General features: G+C 40.3%; 1 protein-coding gene across 26 annotated transcripts in view; it reads right to left on the reverse strand.

The window, feature by feature from the left end:
• The window catches only part of foxn3 (forkhead box N3), a 419,393-nt gene that overhangs the window by 134,970 nt on the left and 267,562 nt on the right, over window positions 1–16,861 (reverse strand). For all 26 annotated transcript variants that reach the window (XM_052012160.1, XM_052012316.1, XM_052012176.1 and 23 more), the window contains one exon: window positions 10,035–10,171. In XM_052012160.1, the coding sequence (XP_051868120.1) occupies window positions 10,035–10,171 (137 nt within the window). The remainder of the gene's footprint in view (window positions 1–10,034; window positions 10,172–16,861) is intronic.

Raw genomic sequence — 16,861 nt, forward strand, 5'->3', positions numbered from 1 at the left:
AAATTTGCAAGACACAGATTCGCCTCCTACCATTCAGCAATCCAGATGTGGCAACTCACTGTCATCGCTACTGGGTTCATTGGCTGCAAGGACCATCACAAATGCAGGGGAGATTCTGCTGGCCTTTCGAGCCCCAGGAAGAGCTCAGCTGCACAGAAGGATCCCCAAGCAAATTGACTGGGGCAGCATTGGAAATTGGCAGATGATCCAATCAACTTCCAATTCAGAAAAGGCAAATGTGGCAATAACAGCTGGTAGAAGATCTGGCCTATAAATCAAGTGGAAGTATAAGCAAAGGGTGGAAAAAATCACTAAAAAGGTTAAGAAACCCACATGCTCTAACCATGAAACAATCTAGGCATAGACAGTGGTAGGAGGGAACAGAAACAATACAGCAGAAATTCAAAATGAAAATCAAAAGAACTGTCAATGCTGGAAATCTAGAAAAAGACAAAATGTTGGAAACACTCAGTAGGTTAGGCAGCATCCGAGAAAAGAGAAACAGAGTTAAGTTTCAGGTTGGAGACTCCGTCACAAATTACTACCATCTGGGAGGAGGTACAGGAGCCTGTAGACCCACACTTAATGTTTCAGGAACAGCTTCTTCCCCTCCGCCATCAGATTTCTGAATGGTCCACGAACACTGCCTCTTCCTCTTTTGCACTATTTATTTATTTTTGTAACTTTTAGTAATTTTCATGTCTTTATGTCTTGCACTGCACTGCTGCTGTAAAACAGCAGATTTCACAACGTCAGTGATAATAAATCTGATTCTGATTTATTCATCTTCTTAAATACACTGTAGTAATTTATGTACTTCTGAACCATATCTTTAGATTTTGTGAATACATGACTAGATTATGCATTGAATGGATTCAACAGAAGATAATTTTCTATCTAACACATTATAAAATAAGCTAAAGAACAAATGAAAGAATAGGAAGCTTGTTTTTGCATTCAGTCCTTTCTGGAATTCAAATTATAGGTGACTGTACACCAAGCATTGAATTCCCTGCTACCAAAAAAACACAAGCTTGTGATTACATTTTACTTTGCCGACAAAAAGTTTTAACATTGAAGAGAATGGCCTTGGTGCTATCTAAAATGCAAGATGAACCTAAAATAAAAACCATGGCTTTGCTTGTGAACAAGATAAATAAAACTGCAGAAATTGTGGCAATTTGCAAATGCTAGTGGAAAGCAAGACAAGAGATTTCCCTGAACTGGCCCAGAGGAAGAATACAGGGTCAGAGGAAGAATACAGGGTCAGAGATCCTGTGAACTTAAGTGCGAATGACTTGCCAAAACATAACATTGTCTAGTCATACAATGCTGTGGTGACCTGATAATGTGGGATAAGCAATTTCCATAATATCAAAACTTAAGTAGGGTACTGGAAACAGCACAAATACACAAAATACAGAAAATGCTCAGCAGACTAAGCAGCATCTCTGAAGAAACAAGTGTGTGTTCCTGGCTGATCACCCAGCATCAGAAATAGGTAAAAGATAAGATCTTTATTAGTCACACGTACATCGTAACACACAGTGAAATACATCTTTTGCATAGTGATTTTGGGGGGCAGCCCGCAAGTGTTGCCACGCTTCCGGTGCCAACATAGCATGCCCATAACTTCCTAACCTGTACTTCTTTGGAATGCAGGAGGAAACCGGAGCACCCGGAGGAAACCCACGCAGTAAAGAAGCTTTAAAATGCTGCAAAGAGAGAAAAAATAATAAAAGGGAAAATGTATGATGGTGTGAGTGGTAGGAGAAGAAAGATAACCAACATTGCAAGGTAAAAGTAATGGGAAAATAAAGAAATAAAAGATGGGTCTAAAGGGGGTGTAAATGAGAACAGCGGAATCATTTTGAAATTGTTAAATCCAGTTTTGATTCCAAAAGGTTGTAATGCTTTAAGCTCAAGTTAAGCTTCACTAGTATAGTGCAGGAGCTGAGATGTTAGACCAAGAGTGGGACAGAGATCTAAAGTGAAAGGCAATTAGAATCTCAGGGTCACACTTGCAAACTGAATGGAGATGTCCCACAGAGCTACAGGTTAAATTAACATTTCAAGCATTTAATAAACCAAATCATGAAAACTGCAGAAAAAAACCCTGTCAGCATTTTCCAACTTGCAGAACTAAGTTATAATCTCACATATACATCAAAGATTTAATGGTGCCATTGCAGTTGCATTATATAAGATTGGCTCTGGGAAAGTTCCAACAAATGTCCTGTTTGTTTCAAAACCTCATTTGTTATTTTCTTACATTTCTTATCATTTATAGTGGTTAGCGTAACGCTTTTCAGCGCCAGCGACCCGGGTTCAAATCCGGCCACTGTCTGTAAGGAGTTTGTACGTTCTCCCCGTGTCTGCATGGGTTTCCTCCGGGTGCTCCGGTTTCCTCCCACATTCTAAAGACGTACAGGTTAGGAAGTTGTGGGCATGCTATGTTGGCGCCGGAAGCGTGGCGACACTTGCGGGCTGCCCCCCCAAATCACTACGCAAAAGATGTATTTCACTGTGTGTTTTGATATACATGTGACTAATAAGGAGATCTTATCTTATTTAAGCTTAAGTTGGTTCATTTTGCGAGAGCTCCTGACTATATAGCTCCTCATATTCCATCTTGGTGGTCTCCAACCTGACAGCATCAGCATCAATTTCTCTAACTTCCAGCAACCACTCCCCTGTTTCACACCTCCCCCCCACACCTTTGTTTTCCCCTATCCCTCTGGCCCCATTACCCCTTCTCTTTCCCCTCCCCTACCCTCACGACCTGCCCATCAGCCACACCTTCCTCCCTCTGCTTCCCCACCTCCTTCCCCTTATTCCATGGTCTACTGTCCTCTCCTATCAGATTCCATCTTCTTTAGCCCTTTGCCTCTTCCACCTATCACCTCGCAGCTTCACGCATCATTCCCCCTCATCCACCACCCACCTTCCCCCCTAACCTGAATTCACCTATCACCTGCCAGCTCGTGCTCCTCCTCCTCCCCCGCCCTTTTATTCTGGCTTCTACCCTCTTTCTTTCCAATCCTGATGAAGGGTCTCCAACCAAAATGTCCACTATTCATTTCCCTCCATAGATGCTGCCTGACCTGCTGAGTTTCTCCAGCATTTTGTGTGTAGCTTCTTTATTTGATTTCCCAGCAACACAGTACATTGATAAAAATAGACAGATCCGATTTATTATTTCCATTGGAAAACAATACTACCCTATGGCATGCAATTTAAGTAGCTCCAGTTCTAACCTCCTGAATATATTTGGTTTAAAATTAATTAATAGTCTTCTTAAATGATTGAAATTTATTTCAGTGAAATTTGTTGCATTAGAGCCATCACTCAATCTCAAGTTACTGGGACTGCAGGCTGCTGTCAGGCTGGGGCCTCTGATCTTAGTTACTCTCACACTGTTGATTGACAGTTCTAAGAAAAACAAATATAAACTTTCCATTTCTCAGTGGTGGTAATAAAAATGGGGATGAGGTTACTGGGAAAAGTATAAACTGTAACTGAAAGATAGTAAGTGAAAGCAGCAAGCTTCTATTCCAAACTTAGCACTTCACCCCAAATTTTCAGTGTTACTTCAGCCATAATGAGAGCTTTCACATTGCAACTTTAGTAGTATATAGGCAGTCCCTGGGTTATGTATGGGGTTCATTCCCGAGAACTGTACATAATCTGACTTCTCCGTGTCAGAAACGTCTGTTTTCTGTATCTACCCATATCACATCACTCTACATACACTTGCTATAATTCTTTCATTTCATTAATTAATCACCCTAACATTACTCATAATTAAACTAATGGAATATGTACTGTATCTAATCATTAATGAATAACACAAAACATTTCATTATTACCAGCTTGAAAAATGCTTTGAAAATGTACGGGAGATTTTGCGTAAAGTTGGATTTCTGTAAGTAAAGTCATCTGTAACACAGGGAGCCCCTGTATTTACATCTCTTTGTTTTGCCCAGAATAACAGAATTTCAGAAAAGTTAATTTCATATTTTTGGAATGGCACAATTAATCAATTTTTTTTTACAGTGACTTTACAAACTTAATCAAGCATACAGAACTAGGAAACAAACTCCAAGCAGCAATCAATCTTGAGTCAAAAGTACTGGAATCATAACAAATATTGACCTATGTAAAATAGTGGGATTTTCTGCAGAATTTCTTCACTAACATCTGGCGACACAGTGGCACAGCTAGTACAGCTGCCGCCCGACAGCTCCAGTAACCTGGGTTCAATCCTGGTCTCTGGTGCTGTCTGTGTGGAGTGTGCACATTCTCCATGTGACTACATGGGATTCCTCTGGGTACTCCAGTTTCCTCCCACATCTCATAAATATGCAAATTGGTAAATTAACTGGTCATGTAAATTACTCCTAATGTGGCAATGAGCGGTAGAATCTCAGGCTGGGAGAGTGGGTGGGAGCTGATAGAAATTTGGGGAGAATAAAATAGGATTAGTGGTAGGATTAGTGTAAAAATGGGTGCTTGATGGTTGGTACAGACTTGGTGGGGTGAAAGACCCATTTCCACACTTACCTCTCTATGACTCTCTAACAAAGCAAAAGTGGATCTCAAGCAGTTTCTCTCAATACTCTTCCACTTCTAACCTTATCGTCCTCTCAAGGCTCCGTCACTACTTTAATTTCTCCCTTTACAATCGATATCTCTGCAGATATGAATGAGGAGCCGCTCTCTGAGAACTTAATAAAGCTGTATCTTACTGCACCATGAAACAACAGACCACTTTGACTTGAATCCTCTAAGAGCCAAAAAATGGATTGATCACAAATTGATGTAACCATTAATATTCCAACATCAGTGGAAGGAGTGGAATTGGTTAACAATTTAAACTGAAATGACTGATGTCTAAGCTAAAAATGAATAATGCACAAGACCCAAGCACAAAGATTTGGTACAGATTCCATCACAACAAGATTCCATCACAAAAATTTTCAGTCCCAGGCAAAGACCAAACACCCAACAAGAAATTCAGAAACTGTTTTGATAAATTGGCACTTGGAGTGAAAACAGAAGATTTTAAAGGTCAATGGAACTATGTATCATAGAACAGTACAGCACAGGAACAGGTCCTTCAGCCTATGGTGTCTGTGCTAAGCATGATGCCAAATTAAACTAATCCCTTCTGTCTGCATATGATTCTCTGCATATTCATGATTATTTGCATATTCATGTATCTATCTAAAAGCCTCTTGAACGCCACTATCATATCTGCTCCACTACCACCCCTGGCAGTGCGTTCCAGGAACCTACCACTCACTGTGTAAAAAACTTACCCCGCACATCTCCTTTAGACTTTCCCCCTCTCCCCTTAAAGCTATGCCCTCTCGCATTCGACATTTCTACCCTGGGAAAAAGATTCTGGCTGTCTATCCTATCTATGCCTATCATGATTTTATAAACTTCTATCAGGTCTCCCCTCAGCCTCCAACACTCGAGATCAATCTGCAGGAAGGCGTTTACCATCTTAATTCACAACTCTGAGCTGTCTTTGGGACAAATGTTTCCCAACAACAAAGGCGGCAGAAGTTTGACAAGTCCAACCAGGCTGCAAGTGTATATACCGTTTCATTTGTTTCTAAGAATGTAATGGATAAATCCTGACAGTAAACTACTAACCCCATACACTATCCAGCAAAAGCACAATCTGTAGCAGAGTGAAATGAAGCATATTTCAAAACACAAAAATATTTTTTAAAAGATCATGGTATATTAAAAATAGCACAAAGAATTAATCTTGCAGTGGATTAATAAATTGTCATGACAATGATCCCAATTTACAGCCACATTCAATGGTTTATGAAAAATATCAATGTCAAAATCTACCAATCCAAATTAAAAAGATAGCAAAAAAAATTACATCCTGATGGATTAAAATCAGAGGGAGTTATTTTACGGTCCTACTCTATAGAAAAGAGAAAGATTTTCACCAACTTTTTAAATAGATCCCACTCCGACAAAGGGCGTAATCAATTGGCATCACTGTGAGCAACATCTCTTCAAAAACGGGGCGGAGGAATTATGCTAAATCTGCACAGAACTTCCATTAGACTACATACAGAGCATTGTGTGGATGTGGAATACTTGCACGATTCTAGTCTCTATTACTAGGTGCAAAAATATTGAGGAAATCCAAAAGAGGTTTACAATGAACTGAAAGAGTATAACTATCAGTCAGAATTGAACAAGCTGCATTCTAAACTGGGGGAAAAAACTAGAACTGATAGATTATGAAGCTGATTATATTATCAGAGGAGGTAGCCCTCAAAGAGGAAAAAAAATCTAATAAGGAATTTGGGAAACTTTTTGTTGAGAGCAAGGAGAATATGAAACATGCTACCACATGGAACAGTTGAACCCCTCATCAGAAGATCACTATCAATTTCATGGGATGTTGGTGTCACTGGCTAAGCCAGTATTTAATGCCCATTTCTAATTGGAGTTAAGAGCCGACCACATTGTTATGGATTTGCAGTCAACGCCTTGAAGGATGACAGGTTTCCTTCACGAAGGACAGTTTAATTTTAACAGCATTCCAGTAATTTCATGATCACCATTATTGATACAAGCCTTTTATTCTGGATTTTAACTACTTTAATTTTAAATTCCCCAAGCTATTGTGGTGGAACTTGGACTGAGATCAATAGTTCAGCATCTGAATACCAGTCCATTAATATATCCACTTTGCTACTGTTTCCACTAAATTGCTGAAGGAGAAAGGAATGGAAGGATTTGCTGATAGGTTTATATGAAGAGGGCTGAAAAGAGGCTCATGTGGAACATAAAACTCAGCATCGACTACATACTAGTGTAGCGGTTGCTACCGCGGAATAAAACAAGACTCTACTCGGAGGATTGCCAAACAGAACTGGTTTCTTTTCCCGCCTTGCGCGGGCCCTTTAAGGGAGAATGTTCCCATCCAAAACAACCGGCAATGACGTAAGTCCTACGTCATCAGGACTTCCCCGCGTGCGGGTTCTCCCCGTCGCTCGGAAAGACGAGGCCCGCCGCCATCTTGGGCCTCATCGCTCCGACGCCGCGCGACCCGACTGCCGAGCCGGTTCGCCCGACTAGACGGTGAGTCGCCACACTAGGAACTTTACAGTACTGCAAATAGTCAACTGCGGGGACTGAGATCAACTCCAAAATACTATGTAATCTGACAGCAAATCCAGAAATGCCTAACCCTTTCTCTGCCTTCACTCACAGCCAATAATATTCTCTCACTGCATCTTCTCTCAGAGCTCTGGATCACCTCCGCAGCCAAGATCACATTCTCAGTAGCTTCATTGGGTTGCCTCTGCAATTACGTCTCAGCAAAGAGGCCAAGGAGCTGGGAGACTTGGCTCTGGTGAGCTTTATTACGTCAGCAGTTGCTAGTCCATGAATAACATCAAAAGATGGAAAAATGTGTGCTGACAAAGGCAGAAGTAGAAAAGATTGGCCTATATGCTCCTGCAATGGAGGTGAAGTCACAAAACTGTCTTTTGTTCACTCTGCTACATTAGACTCTCTATCCCAATTCACTTTGGGAATGTTGTTATTCAATAAAGTAAATGCAGTCAGATGTCTTGAGTACACTAAACAAGAATTGTGGGAATACTTCACAACCAGGTTTTTAGAATATATATCCAGCAATGGAAAAATAAGTTGAAACCAAAATAGAGTTTACTGCTCAAAATCATATAAATTGATTTATTTTTAATTAAAATAGTCTAGGTTTATACAGCCATGATTAAAATTACAACTGCATAGCTATGGTTTATTACATGAAGCATTCCATCCTTCTGGCCTCTTGTTTTACATTTATTTCTTACAGTCTATCTGTGTCGCAAGTTAAACCTTACTTGGAACAACACGTGGAAGAAAGTGGCCACTGTCCACAATCACCATGTTCTTTAGTTAGCTGACAATGATTCCACAAGTGTAATTTCCCTCATCTCTTCCACTACAGTCTGCAGGAGAGGATCTGGTCTCTGTTGCCACTCTCTTAAAATGCAAGAGAATGGCCTGAGACCAAGCACTAAAAATAAAGACAAATGTTGGCACTAATCCAGCCTATTGGATTACTTTAAAGCAATAATTGAGAACTGAAGTTAAAACTGTCAAATACGATTTTTTAATCCAAACAAGACCAGCAGATACAGTAATTATGGCACTGAAAACTATAGCTGGCAACCATGAATTTTGGTTTGATTATGATTTTCATTTGTAACTGATGTCCACAGCATACTGATCAACTTAAAGACTAAGTATGTAAAATGATTAAGTAATGAGGAAGAGGAGGGAACTTGTAAGAATGTTGGTTCTTTTAGCATACAATATTGCTAATCCAATTAGTTATGTACCGCGATAAAAAATTAAAATACTTACAGTTCATGCCATTAAATTGAGACACAATAAAGAATTAAAACTATCAACACCAACTAGACAAATAGACTTAACAAATAACCTTTGTTTTTTTTGTTAATTTTTAGCAGCATATTTATAAGTATGTACATGGAAGATATTTTATTACGCATAATACAAACTTAACGGCACTACAAGAGTCAACTCTGCGCCTTGATAATCCAATAAACTTATCTTTCCTGATCTGGAGAACAGAAGTTTACTCTGAAAATTAACAATATTTACTTGTGCAAACTTACAGATCTGTAAACAAGCCTTTCAAGGTATAAACTTTAGCAGATTGTAGAGATCACTGACATATATCTGGTTTTATGTCCATGAACATGCTGGAATTGAAGAAACAAAGGCCACTTCCAACAGTGAAACATGATTTTAAATCAACTGTATGGACAAGATTCCATATTTAAAAGTGTGATCAGTTGCAACAAAATAACTTACTATTTGTTGTCCTTTAGGAGGAGGCTTTTAAAACTGCCCCTCCTCTGCCACAGTGCTCCTTCTCTCCCCCTGCCCACCCTTACTTTCTACCCAATCTACTTCATAACTGAATTAAATTCCATTTATCTCATTAGATCTGAGAGAAACTGTTTGCAGTAGAACATTTTATTTTCATTATATTGAAGCTCCTAGTATTCCAAAAGATTTGAAAATTTTCCATTATTGTGGAATATGTGTTGACTGATTTGTGTGAGAAAATAGCTCAGAAGATTAAAAATTCCACTGCTTTATAGAAACATAAAAAAATCTCCAATGTCAAAAGCAATACACTACAAGGACCTTTACTGTTTAATGCTAAGGGTTTGACTATACATACATCACAGGGACTCTGATTTTACAAGCTATTTTTCCCTCCTCTAGATTACTCTGTCGCTTCACTGAGTCCCATTTTGTTTTAATCTCCCAGAGCTAGCTGACCTCAAGTTGTCATCTCAGATGAAGCACGCTTCCGTGGATATTTACGAAGATGGGGCGGGGGTGGAGGGAATGGTTTGGGGGTGGGGGGGGGGTGAATAGCAGGTACAAAGCATACACATACTTAAACAAAAAAAGGCCGAGAGCCAGTTGAAATCATTTGGAGAAAATGTTGTCAAGGCAACCATGTATTTCCACACGCTAACGGCCTGTCCATTTGCCAGGCAACAAAACAGAACTCGTGATGCAACTGCACCTGTCTCAGCTATGTGTTGCCATAGCAACCTTCCAGCTTCCATGGTTACCATAACGCTAATCACCTAGCAAGGCAGATGTACAGCAGTCTCCTTCTAAGCCCAGCTGTTCATTCAAATCTCTGCTTTGATGATTGACGGTCTAAGCATGTGATGGAATGTGCTTTAACCCAGTAACAAGACAGTACATTCTCCCCTCACCCTGCTGCAAAACAGCTGCTGGCTGAAACCAGATATCACTGCAGGGAGCTTCAACTTCTGATTTCTTACTTGCACAATGATAGGCATGAGCAAATATTTCATATCCCCACCCCCCCCCCCCCACTCCAGTCCTCAAGCAATGCATGTCAGATTCACCCCCCCCCCCCATAAATGAGCACCTGAGTAAATGCAATACCACACTCACATGCTTACCTGTGATATCCCCTTGGGGAAGTGGGAGGCGTGTTAAAAACATGAGAGTAAGGATGATAGGGCGTCTTTTTCAATGCCTGAATAAGGTTTTGTCTGTATTCTGGATCTATACACCACAAGGAGCCCTTCCCAATACTCTGTAGGAAGAAAGAAAACAAAGGTCATATATAGCAGGTTTCAAAAGTTTATACACCCGAGCAATAATTTATTTTCCAGTAGGCAAATGCTCTGTGTTTAAAAAAAAACACAAATTTTGGTGAAGAGAAAGCACTTCTGCATATTTACAATTCCCAGGTGTGCACAGCAGGAGGTTGTCCTTGGACAAACTGGTAAAATCTAAGTCAATGTCATTGTTGACCGGAGACACAAGAGACTGCTGGTGCTGGAACCTGGAGCAAAAAACAAACTGCTGGAGGAACTCAGTGAGTTGAGCAGCATCTGTGGAGCAAAGGGATGGTTGGCGTTTCGGCAGGGTCTCGACCACGAACATCGACCATCCCTTTGCCTCTACAGACGCTGCTTGACCCACTGAGTTCTTCTAGCAATTTGCTTTTTGCTCAAATGTAATTGATCTTTACACACACACACAGCAGCTCACACTGATATCTCTGTAACAGTGGGTTTATGCCAACATTCAATATTTGTTTAGGTTAAACGCACTGCATGCCAAGCTTTTTGTGCAAGGTTAATGCCAATGGATAAACAGAAAATTCCTGGGCTCTTCCAAGTACAGTTGTTCTACATGAAGCACGGTTGGCATAATTTGTCTTCACACTTCCACTGTGAAAGCAATGGGCTCATCTCAGCAGCTGCATTCTCTGTCCTTTCAAGTTACAACACTGGCTGGCAAAATGAGTGTACTCTGTTACTGTACATTATATTGCTGTAGTTCCTAAACACCCTTTTATAGTTTACCCAAAGGTGACAAATTTATTTATTTTACACTAAGGAAGTTAAAGCCTTATATCAAAAAAATCATATTTTTAGTTAAATTTTGTTTTAATTCACTATTCAGGATGTGGACATTTTGCTGCCAAAATCCTCTTGAGAAAGTGATGGTGAGCCAACTTTCTTGAACTGTTGAAGTCCTGTTCTTAGAGCCATAGAGTTGTACAGCACAGAAACAAGCCCTTTGGCCCACTACGTCCATGCTATCCCTTTTGCCCATCTGCATTAATCCCATCTGATCGTATTAGGTCCATTGCCTCCTATGGAGACCCTCCCTCCTGCACCAGATCTTTAGCCACGCATTCATCTGTCCTATCCTCCCATTTTTATCCTCATTAGCACATGGCACAAGAAGCAATCCTGAGATCATGACCCCGGAGATCCTGCTTTTTAACCTTTTATGCAGCGGTTAGTGAAACACTATTACAGTGCCAGTGACCCAGGTTCAATTCCAGCCGCTGTCTGTAAGGAGTTTGTACGTTCTCCCCATGTGTCTGCATGGGTTTCTTCCGGGTGCTCTGGTTTCCTCCTACATTCCAAAGACGTATGGGTTAGGAATTTGTGGGCGTGCTATGTTGGCGCCGGAAGTGTGGCGACACTTGTGGGCTGCCCCCAGAACACTCTAAGCAAAAATGGTGCATTTCACTGTGTGTTTCGATATACATGTGACTAATAAAGATATCTTATCTTACGTAAATCCCTAACTCACTTTGCAGGACCCCATCCCTCTTTCTAGCTATGTCATTAGTAACAATTCTGGCAGTTCTCCCTCCCTGATCAGAATGTTCTACCTGGTCCAAGAACATCCCTAACCTTGGCACCAGGGAGGCAACATACCATTCTGGAGTCTCACTCTCAGTCACAGAAACACCTGCCTGTTTCCCTCACAATTGAAATCCCCCCCCCCCCCCCCACTACTGCTCCCCTAGACTTTTCCCTCCCCTGCTGTACGTCAGAGCCAACCATGGTGCCACAAACCCATCTGCTGTTTCTTTCCTATGAGAGGCCATTCCCCCCCCCCCCAACCGTATCCAAAATGATATAGCTGTTTGACAGGGGAATGACCACAGGGAACCCCTGCACTACCTACCTACACTTCCTGGTGGTCACTTGTGAATGTCACCTACCACTTAATGCCCGTGCCTGAATGCTGTTTAAGTCATGCTGCAAACAGATATGGACAATTGCATCTGCTGAGGGGCTGTGGAAGGAATTTAACATTATGCAATCAGTGAACATTACCACTTCCGACCTTATGATGAAAGGAGGGTCATGACTGGACCTAGTACACTGCCCTGAGGAACTTCCGCAAAAGAATTGAAAGTGTCCAGTAGCAAAAAAGTCACAATGCACAAAGATAAAAGTCACATGTTGCAAAACCAGTCTGACCAACCTTTTGCAATAAATATATTGCACAACACAATATGTGAATTGTTTTATTTTACAAAATGGATTGTTTTGTTTTACAAAACTTTGATATTGATAGTGGCGCCATCAATAGCAGTCACAGTGCAACACTGGGGAATACCTTAACGAGCAGCATGGAATCCCACTGCGAGGGGGAGATTTCACTGGCAAAAATATAGAGCATAAATGGTGGAAAAGACAGTAATTGCTTTTGACTGCTGGTAAACACAGTAATCAGCCAAGCTTCTATATGCCAGTAATGTGGTTTTGATAAGTAGGAAGGAGTCTGGCAAGGAAATTTCAGTGATTAAATGATTGAAGGTGGGGCTAAGGGAGAGGAATAACCGATAAACCAGTGTAGGAAAAGGGAAAGATGCTGGACTCAAGTAATGAACAGCATGTTAAGCGGATTATAATGTCATTGGAATTCCAAGATTAAATCCATGCAATTAGCACTCTCTGTGCATGGGTATCTCAATTTGTATAGGCCATTAGCATTGCACTATGTAGCCAAATGCCTTATTTCTTCAATGCAACATTGCAATCCCGTAATTATTTATATCAAATTTAGACATTCAAACAAGGTAATTCTTGCTTCAAAATTAATTCGCCATGCAAATTGCTTTGAAGCATTTCAACTTGGTTAAAACACAACAAAATGAATAAATTTATATTTGAACTGCACAGCCATAAGATCATTCAGTTATACAATTTTGGAATTAGTTTGCAAAGTGGAAGTGTCATGACTTTCAATTTCCAGAGTCAGCAAGATGTCATCTTGTCTTTGCTAATCCCTGCAGCTGATGAACTATTTTTGCACACAGTATCTCTCAGCATTTGAGGAAAACTAATGAAGGTCCCTTCCTGATCACTATTTAATGATCCCTGCTAGAACTAGCACAGGGTGTACTAGGCAAACATTAGCTATCAATATCAAGTTTTGTGCATTATTGGAGAATAACTGGCATCCACTTAACCTGCAGAATCAGCCAATACTCTCAGGAGAGAAAGGCAGATAGAGGAAATGAAAGTAAACAAACATTAACAAAATAAAGGTGATTATAATTAGCTTCGTGATATAGAAACTTCCTGCCTGCTAGATGGCCCAAGAGTGAGAGCAAAAATTTTGTGGTCACAACCCATAACTTTTTCTGTTTGTACCCAAATAGATTCAGTTCTACTGATGGAAAATGTTGCATAACATCCATTAAATGTAGTCCTCCTGTCGTAACAATAGTCCCACTAAGGATTTATATCACCAACCTCAGTCCACGTTGCCAGAGAAGCCCACTCAACACAAACAAATAACCTGCACACTACTTCCTCTTCAGGTGATATACACCAAGACACTGAATTTATAATGCAATCAGAAGATGGGATAAATTTCTTTCTATTTCCCACAAATATTCCACAACAAGTTTATATGGTCAGTAATTCTCTCTGGAGCCCATGCCAATGTTTATCCCTCAGTTAACAACTGGAAAGAGATAGAAAAGCAAAATAACTGCAGATGCTGGAAATCTGAAATAAAATCAGAAAATAAATACTTAGCAGACCAGGCTGCATCTATAGAGAGAGAAACAGGGTTGACCTTTCACATCAATAACCCTTCATCTGAATATTGATCATCAGGTCATCAATCTGCAATGTTAACTCTTGTTTTCTTTCCACAGATGCTGCCTGACCTATTGAGTTTTTGCAGCATTTCCAGCTTTTATAACTAGAAATTTGGTTATTACTACTCTGTTGTGTGCAAACCAGTTGCCACAACTTCAACATTACAACACCTCAACTATGCCCCAAATTGGAGTAGTCAAACACTTTTCAGACCTGAAATCACATGAAACAGTAAATTTAACATCACATAAAACTACAGGTGCCGGTAATCTGAAATAAAAGAATGCTAGAAATACTGAACAGATCAGGCAGCATCTATGGAGAGAGAAAAAGTGTGAAAGCTTCAGGTCTAGATCTTGCATTATAACCTTCAGCAAATATAACCTTGTCTTTTCATTTTAAACACAATGAATAGCTCAGCAGAGAATATTTGTACAAAACGTTATGGATTTTTTTTAAAAATTGCCTTAAATTCAACTGCTGTAATTGGGCAGGTTTCCAGTGAAAGCTTTAAATCTGATGTAAAACCAATTTGCCAGTTAGCAAAACAAACCCATATTGGTAAAGGAAAAAGACAAAATTCTGGAAACATTCCCATCAGTTAAAATCAATAGATCCTAATGAAAGGACTTCATCCAAATACATTAACCAATAAGTTAATGTATTTGGATGAAGTCCTTTCATTAGGATCCATAACTGCAACAAAATATTCTATGATCTCCTCAGATGGTGCTGGACCTACTGGATTTTGTATATTTTTCATACTTCCAGCCAATTCTTGGTAGCTCTTTTACATAAGTAACAAGGTCAATGTGTATAGTTTACAGCACATATTTACTTATTACAATACAGGAGGCCATTTAGCCCTTTGAGTCCAAGCCAGCTTTCAGCAGACCAATCCCATCAGTCCCATTCCCTCTCATTTCCTGCAGCCCTGCAACTACTTCATTCTCATGTGCTCATCAACTCCTGGTCACTTTCATAAGTGATCTAAGCATGTTCAATTTGCCTGGACTACCCCCCAGATAACCATAAGATAGCAAAGAAATACAAATCATTTGAGACCTGACTGGATAGAGTGCTGTTAATGTGCCCTCACTGGGCTTCCCTAACCTGTTCATGTAAAACTTAAAAAACTTAGAAACTCTCCACAGAGAATTGTGTGCATTGGGGGTACAGGTTAAGAATCCGGCAATCCATTGCTGATCATACATGGAATCATCCCCATCATCTAATCTCATGGTTAATATAAACGTGTAATTTCTTTGGTATTTTATCTTCAACTTCCCCGTCAGCTATGACTTGAGATTTTGATTACAATGTTCTTCATAGGCAGCATTTCAAAATTAGATATTTTGATATGTTTTGTTTTAAAACAAAATAAACCCATGTTGATTCACTTTACAAGAAAGCTTTTAAGCTGCAGACAATATAGTGGTGTGGTGGCATCCGTTAGTCTCGTGAGACCATGGATCTGCGCATGGGGAGTCTTGCTTCAGTCAGTAGTGGTAGAGCAGCGTCTGTTGTGATCGTAGAGGCCTACACGGGAGTGACAGTGTCGGCTGCAGCAACTGCACTTGAAGGCGCTGTCCTCCTGTGTTGCTTTGGTGCTGTTTTTCCCGGTGAGTGCGCTTTTCTTCAGCAGCTAGCCTCAGCTTCTCTTCTCCTCGTTTCAGACCTCTGTGTAGTTCCAGCCTCAAGCGAGAGCGATCGCTTGCAATTTCTTCCCACCTCTCGACGTTCATGTTCAGTGACTTCATATCTCTCTTGCAGACATCTTTGAAGCGAAGATGGGGCCATCCTTGCGCTCTCTTCCCGGAGGCCAACTCCTCGTACAGCAGGTCTTTCGGGATCCTCCCGTCTGGCATGCAATGTACGTGGCCCAGCCAGTGGAGACAGCATTGTTGAAGCAGGGTGAAGAGGCTGGGTATCTGAGCACGGGTCAGGACCTTGTTGTTGGTGACTCTGTCAGTCCAAGATGCGTCTCAGGCTACGAAGGTGGAAGGCATTAAGATGCCGCTCCTGTCTGGAGTAGAGGCTCCAGGTATCGCTGCTGTAAAGCTGCATATTTAAAGCCAAGAAGCCTATTTGAGAAATGCCTCAGCTTTGAATGGGGGCATAATTGCTCCTTGCTTCCTCATTAATGTATACAAGGCTTTTCAATAGTCACAACTATGTGATCAAACTTGAAAAAAAAATACAGCAGCAGAAGCTGGGCAGAGATCTGAACAATGCAGGATCGCTCACTTTGAAAAGTTTCTCAACATTGCAGTTTCTTCTGAAGCAACACAGTACAACATAGATGAAATTGTGATTTCAGTGAAATAGAGGTGTAATGTACTTATCACAACTGAATCTGGGAAACTAATTAAACAATTGGAGATTTTGTCTTTCTAAAGTTGAGCAGTGATTGCAGATGATGCTTGGGGCCAGACAGCACCATGTAAAAAAACTCCACAGTGATGAATTCTAGAGAAATTTAAAGCAATAAAGTATGGACATTAAAGCACATTGGCTTAAATACAATATTACCCCCAACATACCAACATCAGTATGAAAAGACTGGTGGCAAAACAAGATCAAGGTTGATTAGAATGTAATCAAAAGTGGTAAAAACAGACCTAAAAAAACAAATACAATTAATAAGTATTAAATTTTTCTTTTTCTCTAACAAGGTTTATTGGCACGATGACTTGTTATGCCACCCAGGGTGCTTAGATACATGTCATTAAGCAGCAGATTGCAAATACAATTAAAGCAATAATTTTAAACTTGTTACTACAAACTTAAGGTATAAATCATTTATGGACACCATTCACATGGCATAGCAATATACAGCATTATGCCAGTCATTT

This window comes from Pristis pectinata, chromosome 1, assembly GCF_009764475.1.
Source record: "Pristis pectinata isolate sPriPec2 chromosome 1, sPriPec2.1.pri, whole genome shotgun sequence".
NCBI classification, from domain to species: domain Eukaryota; kingdom Metazoa; phylum Chordata; class Chondrichthyes; order Rhinopristiformes; family Pristidae; genus Pristis; species Pristis pectinata.